At 40.2% G+C, this 27590-nt stretch overlaps 1 protein-coding gene across 5 annotated transcripts in view; it reads left to right on the top strand.

Moving 5' to 3' along the window:
• The first annotated feature begins 1039 nt into the window (after positions 1 to 1039).
• The window catches only part of tmem94 (transmembrane protein 94), a 36835-nt gene continuing 10284 nt past the window's right edge, over positions 1040 to 27590 (top strand). The window contains exons 1-28 of one of the 5 annotated variants that reach the window (XM_005749516.1): positions 1040 to 1158; positions 3809 to 3987; positions 4164 to 4484; positions 7177 to 7296; positions 8634 to 8761; positions 9057 to 9193; positions 9417 to 9622; positions 10339 to 10490; positions 11312 to 11414; positions 11516 to 11602; positions 11834 to 11950; positions 15932 to 15988; positions 17363 to 17470; positions 19362 to 19535; positions 19632 to 19853; positions 20178 to 20490; positions 21448 to 21621; positions 21811 to 21913; positions 22024 to 22232; positions 22750 to 22931; positions 23333 to 23465; positions 25308 to 25423; positions 25529 to 25628; positions 25757 to 25865; positions 26349 to 26538; positions 26630 to 26707; positions 26815 to 26900; positions 26995 to 27076. In XM_005749516.1, the coding sequence (XP_005749573.1) occupies positions 4461 to 4484; positions 7177 to 7296; positions 8634 to 8761; positions 9057 to 9193; positions 9417 to 9622; positions 10339 to 10490; positions 11312 to 11414; positions 11516 to 11602; positions 11834 to 11950; positions 15932 to 15988; positions 17363 to 17470; positions 19362 to 19535; positions 19632 to 19853; positions 20178 to 20490; positions 21448 to 21621; positions 21811 to 21913; positions 22024 to 22232; positions 22750 to 22931; positions 23333 to 23465; positions 25308 to 25423; positions 25529 to 25628; positions 25757 to 25865; positions 26349 to 26538; positions 26630 to 26707; positions 26815 to 26900; positions 26995 to 27076 (3510 nt within the window). In that variant the 5' untranslated portion in view covers positions 1040 to 1158; positions 3809 to 3987; positions 4164 to 4460. The remainder of the gene's footprint in view (positions 1159 to 3808; positions 3988 to 4163; positions 4485 to 7176; positions 7297 to 8633; positions 8762 to 9056; positions 9194 to 9416; positions 9623 to 10338; positions 10491 to 11311; positions 11415 to 11515; positions 11603 to 11833; positions 11951 to 15931; positions 15989 to 17362; positions 17471 to 19361; positions 19536 to 19631; positions 19854 to 20177; positions 20491 to 21447; positions 21622 to 21810; positions 21914 to 22023; positions 22233 to 22749; positions 22932 to 23332; positions 23466 to 25307; positions 25424 to 25528; positions 25629 to 25756; positions 25866 to 26348; positions 26539 to 26629; positions 26708 to 26814; positions 26901 to 26994; positions 27077 to 27590) is intronic. The other 4 variants (XM_005749517.1, XM_005749515.1, XM_005749519.1 and 1 more) reach the window with 4 other exon arrangements.

The raw sequence follows: 27590 nt of genomic DNA, 5'->3' as shown, positions 1-27590 counted from the left end.
ACACACACACACACACACACACACACACACACACACACACACACACACACACACACACACACACACACACACACACACACACACTTTCTCTCTCTGTCAGCATCATGGCAAAACAACAGAGGATTAAATGGAGCCAGGGATTTTCAAGAATTACCCTCTTCTTATAATAGTCTGGTCTTTGGAAGAAGTGTAAAAGTTTAAAAGTAGCTGAATTTGATTCATTTAAATAAATAGTTGCTGTAATTTATTAGTTAGTTATTACCAATGACTGCAGAAAACATGGACTACCTAATAGATCCCCGAAAATGAAGCCAAAACATCTCTATCGCCCCCTGGTGTCTGGCTTCAGTATAGGTCTAAAACCTCGCCTTCTCTAGGTTAGCGGAGGGCACTGGGGTCAGACTAAAATAAAAATAAAAGAAAAAAGTTCCCAAAGATTTTGTTTTGCATTATCAGTAGTTTTCATCACGCTGATTTGTGTTCAAGGGGTGTCCTTTCTCATAAGTTTGATTCTAATTACTACCATAATGCTGTTAAATTGGGGTCCAACGTCAACATAACTGACAGCTGCAGTCACGGAGAAACCTGCCTATCTAATGGCAGATAGAGCGGGGATGCTGAGAGGTCAAGTGTTTACTTTCCAAAACCACGACCGACTGTTTCAAAATTATAGCTGAGGTGTTTTTCGGTAAACTGGACAAACCCACCGAAGGACCCGAGCATCCCGCCGTACTTTTTCGGTAAATTACTCTAATCCGTAACTAATTCACCCTGATTACAGGAATCAAGAGAAAGTCACCGGGATGCTCAGTCACTAACTAACGTTACTGTATAAGGATTACAGTAATACATGAGTATTATACTGTAAGACCTGGACTCTCCTAATGTGCAGAGCTGATTATTAAGGAAATAAAGTGACGTAGCAGTATAGCCCAAGAGATGGCAATAGTGCAACATTGTTGGATGCAAGCTGCCTTTAAAAACAAAAGAAGAAGAAGAACACGCACGCACGCGCGCACGTACACATTATTTCCTTCCTCCTAGCTGAACGCTTTCCAACATGGCTGCTGCTGCACAGTGAAGCATCTGAAGTGTGTTTATATGGAGAGAAAAAGGTGTTTTTTCAGGATGTGCAGAGAGACTCGAAAATGAGGAAAGGTGAGTGCTTATATATTAATAATGTACACCCACTCAGTGTGATATGATGAATATTGCAGCGGTGAAGTGTAGTTTAAACAACGCCTGTGTTGCGGTAGCATCTGCCTCTGAGATGGAGGTAAGGAGATATGTGGCCTGACAACAGCTTTGCTTTTAAAGAAGATAGATCGATTAAAAGCTCAAATCGAGACTAGTCTTGTGATAGCTGCTGTTTACAGCAGAACATTTCATTTATAGCTAATGTGACTCACGACATGTCGCTTTGTTGACCTTTGAGAGGTGCTTGTGAAAACACCGACTATTGTCGTTCTCCGCGATAAGATTTTCATTGGTGCGAAGTATTGTGATTTGACAAATTGACATGCTTTTACAGCTTTCATGCTGGAGCTGTAGGCTGGGTTAGTGTTAGGGGTTATGCTTTAAGTACAGCTCTCAAGGTGTACGTGAGCTTATTCATACCCATTCTGTAAAGTTGCTAGAGCCCGTAAAGCCATATGACAAATAAGAGTTTTCACTTGTTTTGCGACGATTTTACTTTAAGTCAAATTCAGAATTCTGACTTTTGTATTTTTCCGTCTTTCTCTTTTGGTCATATTTGTGTCAACGCGATCGTTATGTGTGGATAAAATCTACCAAAAGTCTTTGAAACCGCCAGCTACGGTTTACGATTTACTTCACAAATAGGGGAAAATGTTGGCAGAATTCTGTTTAGCAATGCCTCATTGCCACGGCTTGTGGAGTAAAGTCGACTGGAGCCTATCCCAGTTGACTTTGGGTATGTAGCAAGGTACACCCAGGACAAGTAGCCAGTCTATCACCCAGGCAGAACTGAAGATGTTAACATTTTCAGTGCAAGTATTGACAGCATTAGAAATGAGTATATTAGAGGGACGACTCAGATTGAGCAGTTTTGGGACAAAGTTAAGAGAGGCAAGGTTGAGATGGTTTGAAGATGTACAGATGAGGGATTATTAATATACTGGACAAGGGATGTTGAATTTGGATTTGCTAGGTAAGAGAGTTCATGGATGTAGTGGAGGAAGACACGAAAAGGGCTCTGGTGACAGTAGAGATTGCAAAGAGGCAGATAATTACTGTGGTGACCCCTTAAATGATCGCTGCTGAAAGTGGTTGTTTAGGTAAAGGCCGAGGGGGCGACCATTTCAGCAGTAGTATGCAGAGATTATGCATTGCTGTGGATGTGGACATACAGATGAACAGTCTTTCCATTGTTTATCCATAACGTCTATGGAGACAAGTTTGCACAATCATAGATATTTGGCATGCGTGCAGAGATGAGTGTTCACTTTTGTAATTTGTTTACATGTTAAGTTTCACATCAAGCCTAAGAATAAAAATAAACTATACCAAAAAGTATGATGATGTCAGTATCAAGGAGATGCAGTATAAGTAGCAGGAGTTATTTCACAGCTACTTGGCAAGGCAGAAATGTTTAAAAGAGGTTCTCTGATAAACACGTAGATGCCTTCACTAGCATGTAGGGGTGGGCGATATATCAAATTTTTTCCACGTACAATGGTTAAGTTGGCTTTATCGTAACCATCGAGGATAAATTGCCATTGCCACTGTGAAATTTTTTTCTCTCTCACACGCTGGGAATGCATCATTAATTCCCCCGTCCCAATTGGAAAGTTTTCTACCTGGCACACTGTGCTGAGCATGCCTGTTTATATACTACCAGATTGGGAAAAATTTGGCGTCAGTGGGAGCGTCAGACGAGCGGGGGACTGACACTTGCTGTCATTTGGATTTCACGGGGATGATGCAGAACAAAATGCAATAATTTGCAAAACATGCCGTAAAACTATTTATTATTTATAAAAAGAGAGCAATATCACGAAATTATTCTACCAGCTGAAAAGTCATCCAATTGAAGAATGTTTTAAACTCTGCATGTCACCATCTCCCGTAAACCAAAGAAAACGTTAAACAAACCAACCCTGGACTATTCTTGGTCAGTCGTTTTAATAGTTACTATAGTTACTGTAAATTGAGGTCATCGCTTGTTTTATTTTACAATTTTTATATGTTACAAGCACAAAAGAGCATCCGTTTATTTTCAGTTGTTTTATTCAATTATTGCTTGATGTCCTTTTTTGTTGCTATGATCTTTCGTTTGTTAAAGGTCTGGTGTTGACCACAGAAAGAGACTTACTGTGACAGTATTGTCATTTGTGAAAAACTGATGGTTAAAAATGGTTAGGATAAAACATTTAAATTGATTCAAATGTTTTGTATTCAAAGTAGAAGAAAACCTTGAATGGTCGATTTGAATGAGTGTAATTTTAGGCACTATATTGTTGAAAATAATATTTATTTTTGAAGTTTATTTAAACATATTGCTATATGTGTCGTGGTGTAGCCAAAAAAATATCGTGATATTAGATTTTTCTCATATCACCCAGCCCTACTAGCATGTTTCTTCTCTTCCCATTAGTTTCCAGAGATACAATGTTCTCACATTTATACACTGCTTTTCTACTCATACTGACCACTCAAAGAGGTTTAGACTACAGGGCTTTATTATGTACACTTAAAGCACTTTATTCACCTTACAACCAATCAACCAACACCAACACACTCAACAAACGAATCCACGAGGCCAGTAATGTTGTGGCTGTGGTGCTAGACTCTCTGATGGCGGTGTCAGAAAGACTGTTGCTGTCCAAGTCCAGGGAATATATTGGGCATTCCTCCCTCCACCCTTCAGTCTGTCTGCCTGTTCGATTGGCTCACCACTCTCAACTCTTTGCCAAGGAGATTGCTGACTCTGGGGTTTTGTGTCAGTTGAAACTGCTTGTGTTCAAGGTGAGTAGATTCTATGGTGCAGTCTGCTTGTCAGTACTGCTGTTATGCTAACACTGGGTGATGTTTCCTGGACTTTATACACCAAATGACACCAAGGTGTTATTCATGTCATCTATGTTGATGACATTCCAGTTAGATATACATTTTTGTTCATGTGCTTTGCATTTTATTCACAGGGCTCTGCATCAACGTTATGACGCGATTCCTGTGCAGCACCTGAGGAAGTAAACAAAACCAGATATCCCAGAGAGAGTTCTCCACTTTTCTTCTGTCACACTGGCAAAGGACGCAGTGCAGGAGGTCTTAACAGGCAGAGAACTGCTTTCTCTGTGCGCATCTTAGCCACTTGATCTACAGCTGCTGGAATCAAAGATGTGTAGCATCTAGAGCTGGACTTTGTGTGGCAGAACTGACAGAATTTGCCACATCTTTGCCTAACAAGGAGCAGAGCATGTAGAGTGGTTGTGGTTGCCATGGAGCCAAGGGATAAGAGACAGGTGAGTCTGGTTGCTTAGATTAGCAAATGCCTTTGGAACGTAAATGTTTCCTGTGTGGATGCTGTTTTAATAGACAGCTACCTTGGTGTTTAGAGTGACCTCAGGAGATTAACTGCCTTGCTGTAACATCATCTACCATGGGGTCTTGTTTTTCCAAGGTTTTTTGCTTCTTCAGAGAGAGCAATTTTTCTGCAGACCTATAAACAGAAACCACTGTGATACCAGAAGTGTGTTGGATACAACACAGAGATGTATATGTGTAACAGGCTAATAAAATATTAGAATTTTGCTAACTCGGAGTAAGTGATAACATTTTTGCATTAAAGTGAAAACAAAACGCAAATTGTATAAAGGCACAATATAGCCCTGCTTTCAGAAACAGACATAGATGTAACACTGTCTGTAGCTGGATATAAGAAATAAGTGCTTGAAGTCAACTTTTTAAAAACATGTTTAGTGCCATCTTCTGTTAGCATGGAACGTCATGTCACCGGATTGGGTGGTTGTTGATGTCAAGACTCACATTAGTTTATTTTAGCTAGCTAGTAACAGAACCAATAACTCAGGGGAAATTAAAGACAAAAAAAAATCAGTCTAAAGGGATCACTTTTGTGCTGCCCCTGGCTTCAAAAATGAGTGCAAAATCTGTTCAGCACTATTTTATGCAGTAAAATAGTCTCTCTACCAGTGCATCACACCACAAGAATGTTTCTTGCAGAAACACGTTCGAACATGCTGTCTGCAGGAAAACAAACAAACAAAATCTCCACATCGATCCTTCTATCCTTCACTTCCATTTCGCTTTTCCTCATTTCTAAAATGAAGCAATCCAGTCAGTGAGATGACACGAGAGGAAAAAAGCTCTAATTTTCCCAGCACACGTGCTTATGGGATTCCTGACCGTGCTTTGGTAAGAAAGATAGTCATGTTTATGGTGTGATGTGCATGTATTAAAGCTGTTTTGTTGTCAACTAGATTGATGTGCGTAGGAAAAGAGAGACTATTTTATTGCATAAAATAGAACTGATTGCATCAGCTGATTGGTACTATCGACTAGATGAGGAAAAATAATTTTCTTAATCAGGGTTGTCGGTCTGGTGAACCACCTGTCACCTGACTCAAACAGGCTCTTCTCCACACAGTTCTCATGTATAAGGTGCATTACAAGCCCGAACATTATGGTTAACAGGTGGATTTCCCTGTTTCAGTGCAGAGTATGTCCTTGGTTTTAACATAAAACTGATTGTTGCAGCAAGAGACAACACAAAAGTGTCTATTGACTGCAACCAACCCACCTGGTGTCATAACGTTCCGTACTGACAGAAAATGGGGCTAAACATGTTTTTGAGAGTTTGAAACTTTCAAATAAAGAAGAGCTAATTTTCAATCAATAGTGGAATAATTGTGTTTATTCTGTCCTGTCTGGCAGAATTGTTGTCTGAAGACCAAAAAATGTCTTTACTTTCCCTAGTGGACCATCATGACATTTACTTTAATGGTCCACTTGATGGTGATATTTTGTTAGGATCTTTTTTATTTAGTGTTATTGTAATCACAATCTGCTTCAACAACTGCTGGAAAAAATAACACAGCAGAGAAACAACAGCAAGAACCGACATATGCATAAATAACAATAAATAATAAATGTTACTGAACAGCACACAGTACTAATAATGCAAAATATATTTAGAGGCAGCAGCCAAATAATATGGTGTGTCTGTGAATACCTGTTTGTACACCTCATAGGCCCTCACCCCCAGGGCGCCTGAGATATTCTAAGATATGTTGTAAGAGAGGTGGAGTATAAGACTTGACACAGACAAACAGGCACGCAAGAATGCATTCACTCCCTCATGCACACATATACAAATGCTCACACACTCATCCAACATGTAGAGACACAGAAATGAACACCGTACACGCACTCACGCTCCCCAGACACTCTCTATACTCCCATGTCCAGTGGTTATAATTGTGGTTTTTGAAATTCTCAATTTTTTCTTTATTCTATAAGCTCTGGCATTTTGCAGCATATTTACCCTCATACTTTCTGCTGTCGGCCGTCAGCCTGGAAGCTGTATAATTTAAACATGGTGTCAGACTTGGTTAATCTGCATATTTTAATACAACTGGTTTACTGCTGTGTAAAACAAACAGCAGTGTATGAAGCAGCAAAAAATTTTGTTTTTTTTCCCGAGTCGGACTTTGTTGATCAGGTGATTTGATGAAGGACTCCCGCTAGCTGTTTCAAATTAAAGGTTTTAAAGTTGGCTACAGGAACAGCGCTGCTGTTTTGGACGCTAGAAACATGCTTTCTTCCATCTACCTGAGCTCACCATCTCAGTAAGGGTGCTGCCTCTTTGCGCCTCATGCTGTGTAAACAGACTCCAGCTCCATATTCAACTATGCCAATGTTATTATCACTGCCGCTGTTGTTTTATCATGCTTTTTACTGAACAATTGCGGGCTGCATAGGTTTAATGTTGTAAACTCTTTATTCTCACACACTGCTCCTAACCCTTCCCTCTGCCCACTCCCCGACTCCCCCAAGGCTAATCAAGCCTACCTGTGGGACTTCTAGAATTTTTGATACCCAGCATCAAGACTAATGGTGAAACAAAGGATTTTTTTTCTTTTTTAAAATCGACCAGTAAAATGACTGGATTGTTTTATTTTGTTGTTGTTCTTCCAGGAGGAGGATGCTGTGACTCTGGGCCTTTCAACTGGCCAGGCTCTTGAGAAGCTCCGGGACCAGTTAAGCAGCTTGCTGGAACAGCATCAGAGAGTTGCATGCAGACGAACATCTGTGCTGGTACGCACACACTTGTGTCTACACTTTTAAACCAGTGGTCCTTACTTTAGAACCTTATTTCCCCGTTTTGGATTTTCCATATATGTGGCTATATCTGTAAATTATGCTACATATGTATGCACTATTCCTTGGATGGCGGTACCTGGTGAGGTTAACAACTTCACTGCTGTTTTCTGTTCGTGCCAAAAAGGAGCTGTAACGGTGACTCGGTGTCACGGTTCAATATTTTTTCGATACAAAAAAATGTTCATACTTTTTTAATTTGTCAATTATTAAAATTATAAATATATATTTTAACTCAAAAGTACAGTTTTTAAATTTAATGTTGCTGAAACAACAAAGGGATAAAAAATAAATCTATCTGATGGAGGAATCTCTCATCTATGGAAAAGAGTTTATTACAGAGAAATGTCTCTTTCCAATATAAAAGCTATACTATACGCTTCTTCTGGGCTATATTCTCAGCAGCATATTAAACATATCAGGTCCCCATGAAGAGAATCACGTGCTAACGGCTGTCTAAATGACTCGGGTAAAGTTTGTAGCATGCGTGCTTGTTGTTTTTGTCTGCTTCCACTTGTCTTTGCACTTGGATGATGTCGGCGTAAATGTGCAGTCATATTCGTTGTGTTCCCACTAGTGCTGTCAGGTTAATCTCGTTGAAATGACCTTAACACCACAACACGGCAAATCTCCGTTAACGAGCTACCGCGGATCGCCCCGTGCGTGGGGCTGGACGGCCAACACGTTAACGAGCTAACTGCGCTAACACACTAGCTCCCACCCATGTAATTGAGCATTGCGTGGCACATCCAACATACTGTTTTACTTTAGTCCGTGACGCGCTTACCTTCAGGGTCATACTTAACTTGAAGACCAAAATAGTTCCAAAGGCCAGATCTGAATGAGGGTGGGGGAGGTTCAATTTCGGGTAGCGTTGAGGCAGTTGCCATGTTGCAACGAGCTTAGCTTCCGTCTTGCTAGCATGTGCTGCGCTCAGTGGATCTGCACTGGACAGTGCAGCCTAGGCGTAGTAGTCGAACGTAGATCCACTTACAGCATTGTCAGAAGGAAAGTTGATAAAATAAATTTAAAATGTTGTATTGTTCGATACATATGCGTACCGAACCGAAAGCACTGTATCGAACGGTTCAATATCGATACGGGTATCGTTGCGCCCCTAATAAATAAATATATATTTATTTATTTATAAGCCTTACATACTTGTGAGGCTCTGTGTACATACACATGTGCTCTGTGTAGGCACACTACTTTGTAATGTAACATGTTGTATATTGTTGTGCTTACTTGCTTTTGTTTTGGGGACATTTCCATAGGAACAGTGGCAAAATAGCTTCCTTTACCATGGTAATCGTCACTCTTGTGTCCATTGGCCGGGTGCTGCTCTCACTCTGCTGGTGGTGGTGGGACTCGTCTGTTGCCATGGTAGCCAGCCGAAGGGGAGGTATGTAACCTCTTTTTGGGATGTCTTATTCTTCACCTCCACACAGTGGTAAGTCCACATAGCTGTCAGTGCTTTGAGAGCTTTCTTCTCGGCACATGAGGGATTCTCTACAAGATAGCATCCTTTCCAAAAAAAAGCACTGGTTGAAATTCTAGTTAGTTTGCATTAAAAATGTTTAGCACAGCCAGGTAATTGAGAAATGCATCTCCCTCGTCCACCATGATGAGAGATATTTCATCACTGTATTCTTTGATCTTTCATTCATAGCTGTGGTCTTCTGTCTTCACCTCCACAGTGCTGGTATAGAGCTCCTGAATGCCGCTGCTCTCCTTCTCCTCTTGGTGCTGAACCTGTGTCTGGGTGGACGCCAGGAGAGACTGAAGCGAAATGAGATGATATGGCGCCTAAAGGCCATCATCACACAGCTCAGTGGTGAGTAAGGCTCATGACTGCATTACTGCAAACACAGAAGAATTGAGGAACTTGTATTCTCTGTAAAAGTCGCATTTGTTTGTTTAGTTTTGTTTGTTGTTGTTGTAATTGTTTTTTGTTTTACCTTCTTCAAATCCTATTTCATTAACAAGAGTTAGTCTGTCATGTTAGTTCTTCTTTTGTTTTCTAAATGAGTCCTCAATTTTGTAATTCATTATCCTAGATTACTTGTCAGCCTGTGTTGGTGAAGTGAAATGGCCTTCATCTCTCTACCCTGACCTTTACACACCCTCATCCCCATCGTGGTCCCTTCACTGGACCTATCGTGACTCTCAGCTGGTTAACCTGCCTGTCAGTCTACTGGTGGAAGGCGATATCATTGCTTTGAGACCTGGTCAAGAGGCCTTTGCATCACTTAGAGGCATTAAGGTTAGTCTGCATTTACTGTAAGCTGTAGTATACTTTTGTAAGATAGTATCTATTTTTTTGAGTAAATAACAATTTTCAAAAGCTTTAAAAAGCAACACGTATCACAATTTGTATCGGCAGCTTAAGCCTGTATTTAGGTATTAGACACAATCTCACCTGGTATTTCCTCTGCTGGTAGGAATAACAAATACATCAACTGGAAGTTTATCAGCCACATTTAGACAAAACTAATGCATTGTTGTATGATATGTGGTAAAAAGGATGGACAGGATATTTTTGTTATTAGTTTGTGTAAAAAATTCTATTTAATACATTGTTTTTTACACTGTTTATGAAAATGGAGGCAAAAAAATAAATGGTTTTACAGGTGGAGACCTCTGACCTTTTTTCCCCTCATCATCATTTTCTGACTGGATGCTCTGCTGAGTTTTCATCTTTTCTACTGGAAGCACGAGACGATACCTGCACCATACACATGTTTCACAGGAGGTCCAACTCCTCTAGGATGCCACATCAGTACTTTCTTTTGCTAAAAGGTTTGCTGTGTCTCGCAGCATAGTCTTGAGACTATGATTGACAGTGCAGCAGACAGGCGGTTAAATCTAGGAGAGCTGACAGGGCCATAGAAGGTCCTTAACCTGTCAGTAAGACCGGTATCTGGTATCTCAGAAATTATAATTGTTCTTTTTTTTTTTCTTTTCATTTTTCCTCCTCAGGATGATGAGCACATTGTGCTTGAACCAGGAGATTTATTCCCACCATTCTCCCCTCCTCCTTCACCACGGGCCAATGAGAAAAGAGGACCCCAGAGCCCCCAGCAACACCGCCTCTTCAGAGTGGTCTGTACTCCAGTCCTGGACACGATAAGGTAGGGAACATAGCCATGGTTTTTTTTGTTTTTTGTTTTTTAAACCAAATATTGGAATTACTTCTAATATCCTCAAATATTAAAAATGAATGTTAAAATTATTATACAGTCTTTCATGTACATATGCATTTTTTTGGTGGGATGGAAGCAAAACATACATACATGACATTCACCTTAGGTTAACATTAGGTTATGCACATTAATGCACCAGTGTGCTGTTTAAAAGGGTCAAAGGGCAAATCTTCATCTGCCCACCATAACAGAAAAATAAACTGCAAAGTTACTGTTCTCCAAAAGGAGCAATGCTTCCCATTTGCAGTTTGCTAGATAACCCAGAAGACTGATGATAAATTTGTTTGTGCCCGAATGAGACCACAATACAGCTGTTTAGTATAAATGGACATTATTTCATCTGTGAAATTATAGTGGAGGTAAGTATAACTTTGATCCTGTTATCCTGGATCTGCATCAAACTTGAGTTAATTTTCTTCTGACCATTTTATTATCAAAACGTTGCTTCAGGAAACAGTACTGCAACTCAGTCTGTGGCTTTTGGAAAGTAAATATTAAGAAATCACACTTTTTCTCAATTGTGACATTTTATTTGAACATTAGCTTGCGCTCGTACCCATATTGACAAAAGTTAATTGGCTATACTGCTGTCATGTGACTATGATGTAATGAAAAGAAACCATAACATCTCACAGATGAAGAATGATGATGAACATAAGAAGAGTATCAATGGGAATGAATGGTAATGGAAAAAAGTTGTTAAACTTTGGTAAAATCATTTGTATTTCTGTCTGTCTTTTATCCAACAGGAACAATTTGGAGTTGGCCCTGTCTCGCCCAGTCACTGTGCTCGATAATGAGAGATTTACAGTACAGTCGGTTATCACCAAGCTAGTCTGTCCTGTTGTACTGGTGAGTAGTTGGTGTGTTCTTCCTAATGTATTCTGCATTGTATTTGAACATGAACATGTAAATATGTGCAGTCTTATGTGTGTTTTGCTCCCCTCTTCTAGGTGGCATTCCTGCTTGTTAACACTGTTCGCTTTCTTCTTACTGCCCCCAGCCTCACTCCTAGATGCTACAATTTTGTTCAGCTTCAGGTAAAATAATTCAAAGCAGTAAATGTGCAGACAGCAAAGACTGTAATGTATTAGTGATGTAGGGACACAGCCAACCAGTGTGTATGTAAAGGTGTTTTTTGTGATTACTATTGAGAATAAACTTTCAGAACAGTTTGTTCTGTGTTGGCACCAAACATAATGATTGTACTAAGAAGATTCTTGAAAACGAAAAAGACTGGACAGAAATGTGTGTATGACTTGTTTTTTCAGCTAATGGGTGTTCTGCCCATTTTGCCCCTGCTCTTTCCTATTATGTGGGTGCTGGTGAATGCTTACGGAGAGGCCAGGGTCCTCGCCGAGTTCAGCCGTGTGTCACCAGCTGGCCTGGTAAGGGACATGCACACAGGGACACGGTCAAACACACACATAAATGTGACATGCAATGACAGGAGAAAAGGCTTCAGTTATTATCAGTGATTTTTTTTTTTTTTTATTATTATTATTTTTTAACTTTTAGTAACAGGTCTAAAAGAACACATCAAATCAAAATGTATTCTTATAGCACATATTAAAAACAACAAAGCTGACCATAGTGCTTCACAGTCAGTAAAAGCATGAGACAATTAAAACAAACAATAAGAAAACAGGGCAGGAAACAATAGGTGACAACACAACAAGCCAGATAACAACCAACTAGTTACAATCAAAAGCCAAAGTAAAAAGATGGTACGAATATGAACAGGGAGGTTATTCCAGAGTCTAGGTGCTAAGGTTGCAAAGGCCCGGTCGCCTCTCAACGTCAGTCGAGACCTAGGTTGTGCTAGGAGCATCTGATTGGACGATCTTAGTGCTCTATTGGGATTGTACAAGTGGAGGAGTTCGGAAAGATAGCTGGGTGCTAAATTATTCAGAATTTTAAAAGTGAACAAAAGAATTTTAAAATCTATACGATATTTAACAGAGAGCCAATGTAAGCTGGCTAAAATTGGAGTGATGTGTTCATAGATTCTCGTACCTGTTAAGAGGCGCGCAGCTGCATTCTGAACTAACTGAAGCATGTTGGAGGCTGTAGAGGGAGTTACAGTAGTCCAGTCTGGATGTGATAAATGCGTGGATAAGCTTTTCAAGGTCCTTTAGAGGTAGGAACAGCTTTGCTTTGGATATCTGACGCAACTGGTGAAAGCTGTTGTTTACCACAGTGGAGACCTGTTTCTCAAGTTTAAAAGCGCCATCCAGGAACACTCGGAGGTTTCTTACAGTGAGCGAGAAATGGCTAGCAAGAGGACCTAGGCCATCAGCTAACTGGTCTGGCGGAGTGTGACTATCAAAAACTATAATTTCGGTCTTATTCTCATTCAGTGTAAGAAAATTATGTGATAACCAAATTTTAACTTCATGCAGACAGTTGAACAGAGGTTGCAAAGAAGCAGACACATCGGATTTCAAAGGTGAATAAATCTATAACTATTATTTCTAGAACTCTTCAAACCCCGACAATAACACCAATGCTTTTTTCTCAACAAGTCCTTCAGGGACACAGACACATTTAGTTGTACACACTGAGTAGAACTACAGTGTAAAACTGTTGGAGTAATGCTTTTAGATAGCGATAAATGACTAAATGAAATTCATTCATGTGTGTCAAGAATAACTTTAATGCACCTTCGGATTCCTTCTCCAAATTCTACTGAAGGAATGGACTTCATTCTTCCAAAATCAATTTCATCAATAGCTTTTGTGATGGCGAACGCTGTCTTTAGCAGTTTCAGTAATGGCTGACAACAGTAGTTTGCTCGATGACCCCACTGTTGATACATGTGTTTGTGCACGGATGAGACCCCAATACAGCTGTTTAGTATAAATGAACATTATTTCATCTGTGAAGTTATAGTGGACGTAGTATAACTTCTTATTGTCTGCATTAAACTTGAGCATGAGTTAATTTTCTGTTAATGGATGATTTTCTCACCTTTTTATTGTCAAAATGTTGCTTCTACTAGCAGCACTGTAACTCAGTCGGTGGTTTTGAGGGTAAATACTAAGAAATAGGAATATATAAACAGTCTTGTGGTGACATAATGGCTGACAAATTCTATCACAGTAAATAGTCAATGAGATCACACTTTTTCTTACACTCTTACCTGTATTGACAAAAGTTTATCCGTCACAGTAAGGGTAATATCTAATGGCTGACAACAACTCTGGGTGGCCAGTCATAGCCTTTAAAAACATACCCTTTAAGTGTAAATTTGTTTGAAAAGGTGAAAAATCATCTTTTGAGGCTTTGAAGCTAATTTCAACTAGAGCTGGGCGATATGAGATTTTTTCATATCACGATATGTTTTTTTCATTTCAGGCGATAACGATATCCATCATGATATAAGCCAAATAACTATATTTGTAAGATTTAAATGTGCCGTTGCTCACAAGTAAAATGTGAAATAATCAGCAGCTTGTTTTGATTTAAATATTTATTTCCCATAATAAGTTCAACAGGGTAGATGTACTTAAGGAACATGAGACTTTTTCAGATAAATAAAGGCAAATATTGCAAACTACACAAAAGGCAGCCGCTAAAGCGTCTAAGTTTCAAAATAGAACAAACGAAATAGACTAAACTGTCAATTCCACTTAGAAACAAAGTATTAATTCTACAAATAAATCTTAGTTTGTTTTACAGAAGAACAGACAAAACTGACTAACTTTTGTCAATATCAAATAAACTGAGAACTAAAAGGAAATTCTCAATCTCTCCTTGTTGTGTAGCTGAGCTTTTCAAACAGTTGTAACAGTTACTTTAGTCTGACAAAAGCCGAATGACGAATTAGTGCTTCCAGTCAGAGACTGAGGCTACGTCCACACGTACACGGGTATTTTTGAAAACGGAGATTTTCCGTTTTCGTTTTAAAAATAATCCCGTCCACACATAAAGGCAGAAATGAAGGAAAACGCTGCTATGAACATGCCAAAGCAGCAGGTGGCGCTAGATTCCTAACCGTGCAGAAATGTTGGCCAATCAGAAGTCTAGAAGCCTCGGTGGGAAAAAGTAAACAAAGCTGGGGCATAGAAGCAGAACTGAGTCGTATGTGTGGAGGGACAGTAACTGTGTGTATATGTAAGCATTTAAACACTGCAGAGAGTAGAATTAACAGTAACAGTATTGTAGGAATTCATTTCACTGAAACAATAACGTGGCGCACAGTGTGACGCATGCACCAGTTTATTGTATTTCCAGACTTGCTTTCGGCACAATTTACAGTGCACGCTACTCTGTTTTTTGTCAGACTTGAAATAGCCGAAATACCTTCACACTACGGAGCTTCTATGGCTCTTCTGTTCAACAATCTCTCCGGCATTGGAACCATCATCTGTTTTCTCTTCGGTCACGCTCGGTTGATTTTTCTAGTCGGCACACTCATTTCCTCCATTACCCGCTGGCTGCTTCCCAAACAAACACACGTGCGGCTTGGCACTTGTGCTGTACGTAACAAGTCACGCGACGTGACGCTGCGGCTGTGATTGGTTCGGCTCTGCGCTACTTAATTTGGATCGGCTGACCTTTTTTTTTTTTTTTTTTTTTTTTTTAAGAGAACAAGAGCGGCGAGGTCTATCGCGATAGCTTAATTTCTCTATCGAGTAAAAGTTATATCGCGATACATATCGTTATCGTTCTATCGCCCAGCTCTAATTTCAACCATTCACCAAATTTTCTTCTGACAAAGGTTCTAAAATAGATCTAAATGGTACACAGATTAAATCTTTCTAAAGTCAATATTTGGTAGATGTCTAGGTCATATATAGTTTATTTTTTCCTTTCAAAATGCGATATCAGGCTTTTTTGTGGTGAAATGTTTGTGATTAAACAGCAATAACAATACCAGGCTTTGGTCATAAAGATGGAAGTAATGTGCCTTTGAAGGTTTCAGTAGTTGAACCTGTCAAAGGAATGTTGGCTGAGTGTTGGTGCATCAGATGTCAGAATTTGGACTTCTAACTCACAAAGTCAGAGCAGCCCCACCAGCCCCATATTCTGAATCTAATTAGGAGCAATGCATGTAAGTGTTGGTAAAAACGTAAAAATTCGAATTTAGTCTGCTGCAAATTGCACGATAAAGGTGAAGGCATCACTTTAGGGCCCAGACCAGTGTTCATGGCGTCTCATCAAATATAGGTTATCCAGTGTTTTTGTGTCTGCTGTTTGCTAACTTCTGATTGTCTGCACTGCACACTGTTTCAGATGTTTTTCTTCTTCAGTTCAGTAATAACAGTGCACATGCACACACAAACACACACACACCATATCCCACACAGAGGAGGCACAGTGAGAGCCTCCTTCTGTGTTTTAACTAGACTCTTCTCTTGCCCTAGCTTGCTAAGTTCTCTGAGGACACTCTAAGCAGCTACACCGAGATGGTTTCCTCCCAGGTATAACCTCATGCTGTTTGACACCCCATTCTCACCCCCGCCTAAACTTGCTTGGCTCCCAAATCCACCTGAACGAACCCACTCACTGTCTTTACCCGTGTGTTTGCAACCCTTCTGTGGAACCATTGTACATAGCTCTTGCTACTTTTCCACCTTCCCCTCTCACCCTCAGTCCCACTTACATCTGAATGTCTTACATAGACATTAGATTCGGTGTCCTTTTTGTTTGCTTTTTGCTTTCATCCAAATACTTGACTTTGCTTTCTGTTTTTAATGCTGTACATGTGATTTCCCTCTCTTTGAATGGTTTTGTTTGGACATTATTAGTCAACACAATTTGACTAAGAAACTCTTCATGTGATTTTACACTCAGATGCCTCCTGTTATAAGATAAGATAAGATAACCTTTATTAGTCCCACACGTGGGAAATTTGTTTTGTCATCGAATAGTTACCTTCAATAATCTATCCTGTGTGTTTAAGATTATGTGTTCATGTCCATAGTTACTACTTCTGTTCCCACCACCTTACACAGCTTCTAACCTAACTCAGTCATTGTCTTCTGTTATAACTGGACAGTAACAGCTGCCACCAGTCTGTCTTTTTGCAAACATTTAGTATTTGGCGTTTGAATCAGAGAAAATGATAGAAAGTGTTGAGGATAAGAGAGGCACTGACTTTTTGTTGGACCTTTCACCTCTGCTTTTTTGCTTATACTGCATGACTGGAAATTAGGTTTCCTCTCCTTGTGTCCTCTCCTTATCAACAGTGAACCATGAAAATATTTTCCACCTAATTTCATGAAATAAAGTTTGACTTTGTGTTTGGAAGACATGCTGGTCAGTGAGCTGCAGGGGAGTTCAATGAAAGACTTTGAACTCCTCTGTGGCTGTCAATCCTGCACATTAGCAGCTCAATCTGTTATTTAAACTTGTAGGGAACATGTCTATAGAAAAGGGAAGTGTAGTGGACAAATTTGCATTCACGAAAGAGAACTGGGGTGGCTACTTCTGCTGACAATCTAATTACGGTATCTGACAGCTTAGTAGAAGAGGAAGATTCATCAAGAGGAAGGTTTCTCTGTTAAAGTGATTATCTCTTCATATTGGCATCTGGGTTAGTGGGTGGGATATGGGGGGGGGGGTTTTTTTTCATAGAGAAAAGGCAGGTCTGTTATGTATTTTTTACTGGATACAGGCACCCTAGTCAGGAGTGGAGCACCCGACCTGAGGTCCAAAGGCGATTGGTGTTCCTACATGTATATTGCCCCTCCTCATAGGACTCATACATTTTAGTCATGTATTTAAGCATTTAGGTTTTTGATATCTAGTAGTAAGTAGTTCTCTTGATAACTGTGTGTGTGTTTTCACTTAAGCAGGAGATGCTCCGATGTGTATGGAGACACCTGGTTGCTGTCCTGAAGGGAAAATCTCAGACACTCTGCTGTACTTCCAGCCTTTTACATACACTGGGATCTGTCACAGTGAGTATTGTAGGCCGTTAGACAAATACATCTAGGTAAAAAAATGCTACCCAAAATGCATTTCATGTTGCGTCTAGATCAAATTAAAAATAGAATAAAATTATATGCAGCTCTGTTCTGTAAGCTTTTGATATATGATCATAGAACAGAACACCTAATCTGTGCTGGCTAACCTCATATCAAATTTCTATGTAAACTTAGGGTATTTTCATACCTGCAGTATTAAGTCCATTTAAATCAAACTCGGGTTAGTTTTCCTGCTTGATGCAGTTCGTTTGTGCAGATCTGAACACAGTAACTGCTCCTGGGTGTGGACAAAAACAACCACACAGAGGCCACCTCTTCCAAAGGCTTCCAAATGAACCCCAAAGTGGTTCCTTTATGGTGTGAACGTGATATGACCTCGATCCGAACCAATTGCCACATGAAGTTTGAGCTAAAAACTTCCCATGCGCACGTATTGTATTCTGGGATACGGCAGCGGACTAGAGATGTGCAAGGGTCTGGTCAAATGAGACCAAAATGTAACTCTTTGATAATGTGCACCATGTTTGGAGGTCAAAAGTTGCTGGATATCACCCCAAAAACCCCATACCAGCAGAGAAGTTTACAGATGGGAAAAGACTCAGTTGGTTTCAGAGAAACAAAATAAACTGCTAGAATGGCCATCAGTTACCTGACCCGAATCCAAGTAAACATGTATGAAGTAAAGCTCAGAGTTGATAGAAGAGAGCCTTCAGGATTTGAAGAACGTTTGTATGGAAGAATGGGTCAAAACACAGCCGAGCAACCTTGATCCATTCGGGGGTGTCATCACCAACAAAGGCTTTTGTATAAAATGTTAAATGCATTTCAGTAAGTCTGTTCAATACTTTTCCCTGTGTCATTTCTCATTCTTACACATAATTTAAGGAAACCTATGTTTTGATTTCTGTCCATGTTTGGATTCGATGGGTTGTTACTGACATCTGGTGAGAATTTCATGTCAATAGCACCTTTAGAAATATATTAGAACATATACTTTGCAAATTGGTGACGGTATCAGATTGATACCAAAATTTGAAGCACCACTCCGAGCTGCCATAAAGGTGGAAATAGAGTACACTGACATAATAGACATGCACAATAATTATAGATTCACCCTGAACATCCACCTTTCTTGATTGGGAAGAAATTGTCTTTCAAACTTTTTCTTCTTTTTCAGTCCTTGTACCATTTTCAGAGGAATATTTTTCTTTGTTTGTTTTTTGCCAATTAACACTGACCTATGAATCATTCAAGCATAAAAAACCACCTAATGCAAGGGATGAACCAGTGTTGTCTCTCTACATAGTGAACAGATTCTAAATTATATCTTTTGGATACAATAATTACAGTTATTGCTTCCAAGGATGGCACAACCAGTTATTATTAAGTTAAGACCAATTACTAGGTAGGTTTGGATAGCTTTTTTCCCTTAATAACTTAGGTTATCTTTGCCCAATACATTTAAACTTGGTTGATGATCTGAAACATGTAAGTGTGATGAAATTGCAAAAACCAATACAAAATCATGAATGGGTGAAACTTTCTCACAGCACTGTTAAAATATTTTCGAGGACGTGGACCTTATGCAGTTTCAAATTGTACGTATTTAGGCACATGGGTCCTATACTAGTGTGTGTGTGTGTGTGTGTGTGTGTGTGTGTGTGTGTGTGTGACTCTTCTGTGTGGATATTTGGAACTGTTTTGGAATTCCTAAAGTAGTGACCAAACAATGCTTCCCTGAGCCAGCGCTTTATAGAGGTTAAAAAGCCTAGAACTCTTCTTATCACTGAAAGCTATTTTCTCAGGAAGCTTTTTGTTCTGTAAGTGTGTGTTTATATAATCTGTACTTTTGTTTTGCGTGCAGGTTCTATGTTGTGTGGACAAGCAGGGTATTCTTTCGTGGCCAAATCCCAGTCCGGAGACTGTGCTGTTCTTTAGTGGACGAGTGGAACCATCACACAACAGTCAAGATGACCTCAGAGACAACATGTCTGTTAACTCATACTGCCAAATGGAGATGGATGATGACAGGGAAGAGGTTCGTTTGTTCTCTTAGGCAAAGCTTTTAGCCCCTCCAAAATTAATTTTAGAGTTTAATAAAAAAACAACAAGAAAACTTTTTATTGTCTGGTAGGGCCAGGAGGCAGAGGCTCTGCTTTGTCTGCAGAAAGAGCCCCCCCCTCAGCTGGGAGTGGGGCCAGATCCCAGCGAGATGTCGCACGAAACAGCACTCTCATCTGACACTCTCCAGATTCAGCAGCACTGCCAGCCTGTACCCACTTGCACTAAACACCACTCTGGATCGAATGTGAGCTTCAGCCATGACACTGAGGGAGGCGAGGATGCCCAGACACCGGTACAAACTGCAACTGAAATTTCTAATATAGAGCTCTTTAAAAAAAAAAAAAAAAAATTAATACATAAAATTTTAAAAACAGATGGTGAAAACGTTAGTTAGTCCCATTAATACTGAAATTTTTGGTTATCTGAGATGTAAATGTTGTATTGAAATTTGTTTTTGTCAGTTTGAATTTTCACTGCTGCTGCTATGGCCTACATATTTAAGCTAACCAATAAGAAATAACTTAAAGTGACAGGGAACTAACCAGCACAGTACAAATAAAGTGTAGGAACTCAGGAAGTTGGTATGTGGCTTCAGGTTTTTTTCTCTTATCTCAAGGATTTTTCACTGGGCTGTCCTGAAGTGGAGGCTGATGACTTTGTGTGTGACTACCACCTGGAGATGCTGAGCCTGTCACAAGACCAGCAGAACCCTGCCAGCATCCAGTTTGATGACCAATCCTGGCAGTGCCACCTGCCCTCCCTAAAGCCACTGGGCCTGAATATCATGCTAAACCTCTGCAATGCCAGTGTCACCAAGCAGCTCTGTCGCTTCTCTGACCATCTATCAAACCTGGCTCTGCAGGAGAGCCACGGCACGGTGCTGCCGGTATATGTTCCATGGGGGCTCTGTGAGCTTTCCAGACTTATAGGTGAGCATGTCAGAACTGATTCTTATATAAACTAAACAAGTAATGACTTCCCTGAATCTTTTGGTTATATCCAACAGCCTGTGGGTCGCTATTTAACACAATGTATAAGTTACAGGTTGCATGCTGATATAAACCTATTTAACAATGGTTATCCTGTGGCACAGAGGATTTTACAGATCCTCTACGCCCAGCCTACTCAAGCAACGGCCTACAGGCCACATGTGGCCTTCTGGCAGGATCATTGACGGGGCCACTCAGAAGCAACCTCTGAGTGGCCCCATCAATGATCCTGCCAGAAATGCAGAGTAAGACGGGAGGAAAAAAATTTCAAACAGAAATTTCTACAGCATAATGTAGATGGTTAAACGCAACACTCCTAATAGCCTAGTAATATTCAGACCGCAGTGCATTGTTGTAAACATATTTCTACAAATGAAACAAGTAGTCTATGATGCGACAGCAACATGCCTTTATCAACCCAACAGGAAAAATGAAAACCACTGATTTAACCCTGCTGTGTCTGACAAGCCAGGGTTTATTTTTTATTTTACCACTAAATCCAAATGTTGAATCTGTGTGTTTAATTTGTAACGAGTGTGTGGTATGATTATGTAGGCTAAATTATTATGTAGGTAAAGTGCAAAGTGCTCCCAGCAGTAATAGAAGCATTAAAAGCACATATTACACGACAGGGGTTAAAAGAGAGATTTTATACAAATAATATATTCTATTATTATATATTCTATGTTCATTACTCGTAATGAACATAGAATATATGTTTTACTTTACTTTACCAAATTAAATTACAAAAAATTAGCTTTCTCAAGACGTTATGTTCTCATACACTGGTATATAATTTTAAATAAATCACTGCATCCGAATCGATTGAGTGCGATATTAAAATCTATCAGAGAACAATTCAGAAGCATTGTTTTCTTCTTTTTGTCTGTTTGTCAGGGTTCACCCCTGGTGCGAGAGAGTTGTTTAAACAGGAGAACCACTTGACCCTCTACCAGCTGCCATCTGGAGAGAAGACCAAGGAGTTCACATCCCACCGCCTTCATTACTTCACCAAACGCCAGCCTCCCATCTCCCATCTCATCTCTCTGTTTGTACGAGACTCTTCATCCAGTGAGTCAGCACACTATTATTGTTTTGGGTTTTATGATGCAGTTTTAATAAAATGTTCAGCACCATCTCTTTATTATCTGCACATAATCCATGTTCCTGTATATGTTTCTCTCCAATCCTCCCTTTGGCCAAACAGTACCATAATGTTTTGTTGTTTTCTTTCTTGATAATGCTTTTTTGCACTGTTAGATAATGTCCAGATGCTGTCACATGGTTCAGCTGACCTTATCCTGGAGGCCTGCACTGACTTCTGGGATGGAACTGATATCTACCCCCTCTCAGGCTCAGACAGGTCTGTCTTTGGCTTTTTGTTTGTGCTTGAAGTCAACATAGTTACACTTTCCAAATGCACACAGTGAATTTGGAAAGTTTTCATTTCATCCTTTGGTTCCTGTGTCACAGAAAGAAGGTCCTGGACTTCTACCAACGTGCCTGTCTATCAGGTTACTGCTCAGCTTTTGCGTATAAACCCATGCAAGTATCTCTGTCTAGCCAGCTGAATGGGAAATGTATGGAACTGGCTCCTGGTCCCTGTCTGTTTTCTGGACTAGAGTTGCCCTCCACGACTCCCATCAAACACAACTCCTGCAGGAACAGCTGGAGCTCAGATGGTATGGACTGTGACACTGATGGAATGGGTGGTTTTGCATTTGAGCAAGACAAAACTGTACAAGAATTAAAGGAAATATGTTGTCACTGCAAAGCTCAATTGCTGTTATCCAAGGTTCAGTAGTTTGACTTTGTGGCGTGAATAAGGCACGGCGGGACCACGGAGCAACGTTCAGAGCCAACTTTATTTAATTCACGTCACACCACCCACACACCAACCCCTGAGTCCCCGTGTTTTAACACGGCGGGCGTGATTGCGGATGCCGTGCAGGTGCGTCCGCACGGCACCGCAAACCATGCCCCACCACAGACTTGTTTATCAAAGACCATGACTTGGACAGATGCTTTTTACTTACTTGGCAATCACTGCATACAAGTGACTTAGTAAGTTTTGATTCTACATGTCTTGGAAGTGACTGTAAATTGCAAAATTGTGTGGATAAAGAGATTTCTCTGACTTTAGACAGATGTTACATTGTTTAGTTACCCTCTCTTTCCTCTTTCCCGTCGTGCTCACAGAAGGTATAGGTGAGGGTGTGGAGCGTGACGACTGTGTTCAGGCCCTAAGCGGGCAGATCTTTATGGGAATGGTGTCATCCCAGTTCCAGGCAAGGCTAGACACGGTCCGTCTCATTGATGCCCTCGTCACTGCTTGCATCCGCTTTGTTTACTTTTCCATGGAGGATGAGCTCCGCAGCAAGGTGAGTACAGTCAAGCTCTTAATCATTGCAACTAAAAGCTTACTTATTTAGTTTAAACTTATTTATTTAGTATTTCTATTATCTATAAGTATCTATAAGTTTTTGCTCATTTACAGACAAATAGGACAAAGGTGGTAACTTATTTAATTACTGCTAATTACTGTTCTCCGTTATCTAAAAAGATTTGATGAGGGTCTAACAGCAAATGACATTGCGTGTTTCACTTTAGACAGGTGTGCTCTCACACAAGGTCACAGTTTATGACCTGAAGAAAATTGTCGGATTTGTTTGGAAAAACCTACTAAAATACTGGATACTACTATATAGTAGTGTCTATATATAGTCTAGTATACTGCTATAATCTACTATAAATTTGAGACGGCTCCTTTGGATTTGTGCAGGTGTTTGCAGAGAAGATGGGTTTAGAGACAGGCTGGAACTGTCATATCTCTCTGACACCAAACGGAGACGGTCCCTGTGATGGAGCTCCATCAAGCCCCAGTCACGGCTCCCTGCATGAGGATTTGAACCAAGGTACCCGTGTTTCTGACAAGTTTTAGTTAATATTCGTGTTATTAGTAATGGGAACAATTTTAAATTAAGGCTGATTATATATTTAGTCATTAATAGTGTAGCAGCTATCAATTATTTTAGTAATCAAGTAAACTGTTGATTATTCCAACAAGTAATCGAATAGGAAGTATTTCTGTCTTATTTACAATAAATATTCAAAAGGGGAAAAAACATGGCTCTTTCAAAAGTTGGAATAATTGGAAATCTCCAAATATCCACCAAATATTTTGATTTAATTAACTCATTTAAAATCTGTTCTGGAAAATGATTGGGAGTGGGTTGGCTGTCAAGAATGGGCTCAAGATAACAGTTGACTCTACCTCCAAATGCAATGTTGGAATTAGATGAAGGAATAATATCAAAACTCAAAAAAAAGAGCATCAACATCAGGAGCATAAATAATTAGAAAAGCATTTGGTAGAGTAACCAAAAGTATCTATGATATGGGTCAGACTTTGTGGCCTCCACTCTAAAGAGAATATTTGTACAAATGAGGATTGTCACACCTCTAGATTTATAAGTAAATGGAGCCTGAAAAACGTGAGAAACCTAATCTGCTCTCAACCTGTGCTGTTCAGCTGCACTAGCATGCGTTTCTTTGAGGAAGATAATTTCTTCTTCCAGAAATTTAAGGTGTGAAAGGACATGACCCTTCTTAACCACGTGTCCAAGACCTTTTATGTTCCAATTAACCAATGTGAGGTCTCTCATGTCGCTAGAAACAGAATTATTAGGTACTGTCGTAACAGGATACAACAACATAATATCCTCCCAGAATGAGGTAATGCAAAAAAGCAACTAATATCTAAATGTACAACCACATCTGAAAGAACACAATTACCCAAACTGTCAAACACTTCATGAAGGTAGATCAAGAGCTGTGCACTTCCGCTCTGCTCTCTCTTCACCGTGATGCACCAGTAGTGTCTGCATCACTGCAGCTAAAGCACTAGTCTGTCTGTTAATCTCTGCTCCCCTCTTTCCTCACTCGTGAACAAGACCCTGAGATAATTAAACTTCTCTACCTGGGTCAGCAACTCGTCCCTGACCCAGAGTGGGTCCTCCACCCTTTTCTGGCTGAGAACCATGAGGTGCTACTTTTAATTCTCAGTGCTTCACACTCTGCCACATACACACTAAATGTCCCCTCCCTAACTCAGTGGGAGGAAAAACAGCTGGCAATGCGTGTTTTCCTATGAGGTAAAGCAATTTATGGCAGCCCAGCCGTATCTCTGTTATATCTATAAAACCACTTACAGTCTCCTCTCTCGAAGTATTGGGGACCTTCTCAGCAAAAAATCAGTTTAGTACTGTATATCAGCGGTCCCCAACCCCCGGGTCTCGGACCGGTACTGGTCCATGAGTCGTTTGGTACCGGGCCGCGAGAGTTGAGGCTCAGGTGTGAAATGTGTGGTTTTCAGGGTTTTTATCGGTTTTCAGCGTTATTTTGTTATCGTTTTTATCGTTGACTCTGTTTTCCTGGGTCTTTTCACGTGTGTTATGAATAAATCTTCTTCTTTTTGGTACCGGTACTGGTTTTATTTTGTTGTATTTTTCCGCGACACCTTAAAGGCCGGTCCGTGAAAATATTGTCGGGCATAAACCGGTCCGTGGCGCAAAAAAGGTTGGAGACCGCTGCTGTATACAACATACTGTATGCAATATACTGTGTATCTTAAGAGTGTATGAGTAAATGTACAAATCTGGTACTTTTGGTGTTTTTCGTTGTTTTTTTTGTTTTTTTTCAGTAATGCTTCTTAATAAGTGTAGAGGAAGCCACACTATATTTTTTCTGTAACACAGATTCTCGGGATGAAGCAGAAGGTCCCCTGCTACCAGAAGAGGAAGCTCACTCTGACCTGGCCAGTTTCCAGCCCACAGATAGCGATGTCCCCAGCTTCCTGGAGGACTGTAACAGGGTAATTTGCTCTTAACCAGTGAAACTACTGTTCTAGCCCACAGAGGCAAAAGCAAAGTCTGCTCCGTCTTGTGTTTTATGTATTGCTTCCATATATTTTGTAAAGGCCAAGTTACCTCGTGGGATCCACCAGGTTCGTCCTCATTTGAAGAACATTGATAATGTGCCTCTTTTGGTGCCACTCTTCACAGACTGTACGCCTGAAAGTAAGTCTTATCTTACATATGGGTACCATATTGTGTACAAGATGTCCAGTACATTACTACTTAGTATTCTGAGTAAAGTTTAACAAAAGTGAACCAACGATCCACATGCCTGTATCACTTCCTTTCAGCCATGTGTGAGATGATCACGATCATGCAGGAAAACAGGGAGGTTACGTGCTGTCTGGGGAGCGCTGGCAATTTTCGCAATAGCCGCCTGTTCCTTCAGAGTGACCTAAGGTACGCTAATAATAAAATATATGAATATGCGCAATCATAACATAGAATCAACTGCCTCTGCAGTAGGTTGTCACAACTCTGTCACTGACTGCAGTTAGCTACAGTAATTCTTTTTCTAATATGGGGCTAACTGAGGCTGCAAAGCAGAACAAGAACTACCAAAGAGATAATAAATCATTTGGAATATTTGCAGATTAATTCAAAAACACTTTCATGCCACAGTGTATCCTGTATACTGCACCTGGCCAAACTAGAATAAAACGGGTCTCCTTTAAGCAAGTGACTTATAGTTTTAGAAATCCAATGCAAAGTTGGGAGAATGAATGGACAAGTCTCTTAATCAGACTCCAGCTGCAGTGTGCTGGAGATGATGACTTACTCATCAGCAAAAAAATGAGCTTGTAATTGCTTCAGTACTCTGTTTCTTTGAATTGTCCAGTCAAAGCTGAGACTTAATCGCGCCACCTGACCTCTGTTTTACAGCATTGCTTTGGACCCTTTGTATCCATCTCAGTGTTTGTGGGAGACGTTTGGCTATGCCACTGGGGGAGGATTTAATGGAGAGGTCGAAGGACTGTCTCCATTGAGGCTGTCTGGACAGCTCAACAGCATGGGCTGTTCTGTTACCTTCCACCAAGGAGAGAGTGTGAGCATGGTCAAACTCATAGAACAGGTTAGATGCACACAGGCCCTTGTGTACCCGATCAGTCTAAGAGTAATGTTACATTTATAAATGTATCTACCTTTGGCTGAATGTGTTGCAGGCACGACACACAACCTACGGCATTCGCAAGTGCTTCCTCTTTCTGCTGCAGTGTCAACTCAGTCTGGTTATCATCCAGGTGAGAAGGGAAGATTCATAAATTCTGAAGATGTGCCTGTTTACACTGCATTAAACATCTTCCTATTTCTGTGTAATTTACTGCATGATGTGCTTCTGGTGTAACAGTTCTTAGCCTGCTTAGCTCAACTTCCTCCTCCCATGAACACCACTGACATCCTCTGGGTGTCATGCTTCAGCTGCCCTCTGCTAAGGTACATACATACTGTAAATATCTAGAAACTAATAATTCATAGTTATTTTGTTGTTTCGTGAAGAAACTGGTTCTAATTTGTTCTCTGTTGGCAGTGTGTCACTTTTGGGAAAGCCACCTGATAGTACAGTTATGACAGTTGCCACAGGGAAGAACCTGGACGCAATCCCAAAGAAGGTAGTATCAAGTATGAGAAATAGAGTATACTCATGTGATATTATTCAGGTTTTTATTGTTCACACAGTGTATCTATTTCCTGTATCCACTCAAATGAATGCTTAATAAAATCTACTTAAAGAAACTCTGCTCAACCTCAGAGAAAGAATTAATTATAGACACGACCATAACAGTTACAACTGGCAAATTACAAGACATGCACAAAAATGTCCTGCACTGTAATGGTGGACTATTTCGTCTACTGTTTTCCTCGGCATCAGTCATATGACAACAAAGTTGCAGCTACTATTGCAAAATACATGTTGCATAGCTTGGTTTTTAGTTTTTATTTTACTAGTCCTTTATTTATCCAGGTAAAAACATCTCATTGAGATTAACTCATTCACTGCCAGCCATTTTCAAATCAGGTAACTCCCCACTGCCAGGGTTTTTGAGCATTTTTACTCATTTTTGAAGAGCCACAGAAAACTGTGTGTTATGATCATATAAACGCTGAACCTACCAAAATGAAGAA

The sequence above is a fragment of the Pundamilia nyererei genome, unplaced genomic scaffold (genome assembly GCF_000239375.1).
Source record: "Pundamilia nyererei isolate P.nyererei 1_Seehausen unplaced genomic scaffold, PunNye1.0 scaffold00248, whole genome shotgun sequence".
NCBI lineage: Eukaryota > Metazoa > Chordata > Actinopteri > Cichliformes > Cichlidae > Pundamilia > Pundamilia nyererei.
This window is presented reverse-complemented; position numbering and strand designations above follow the sequence as displayed.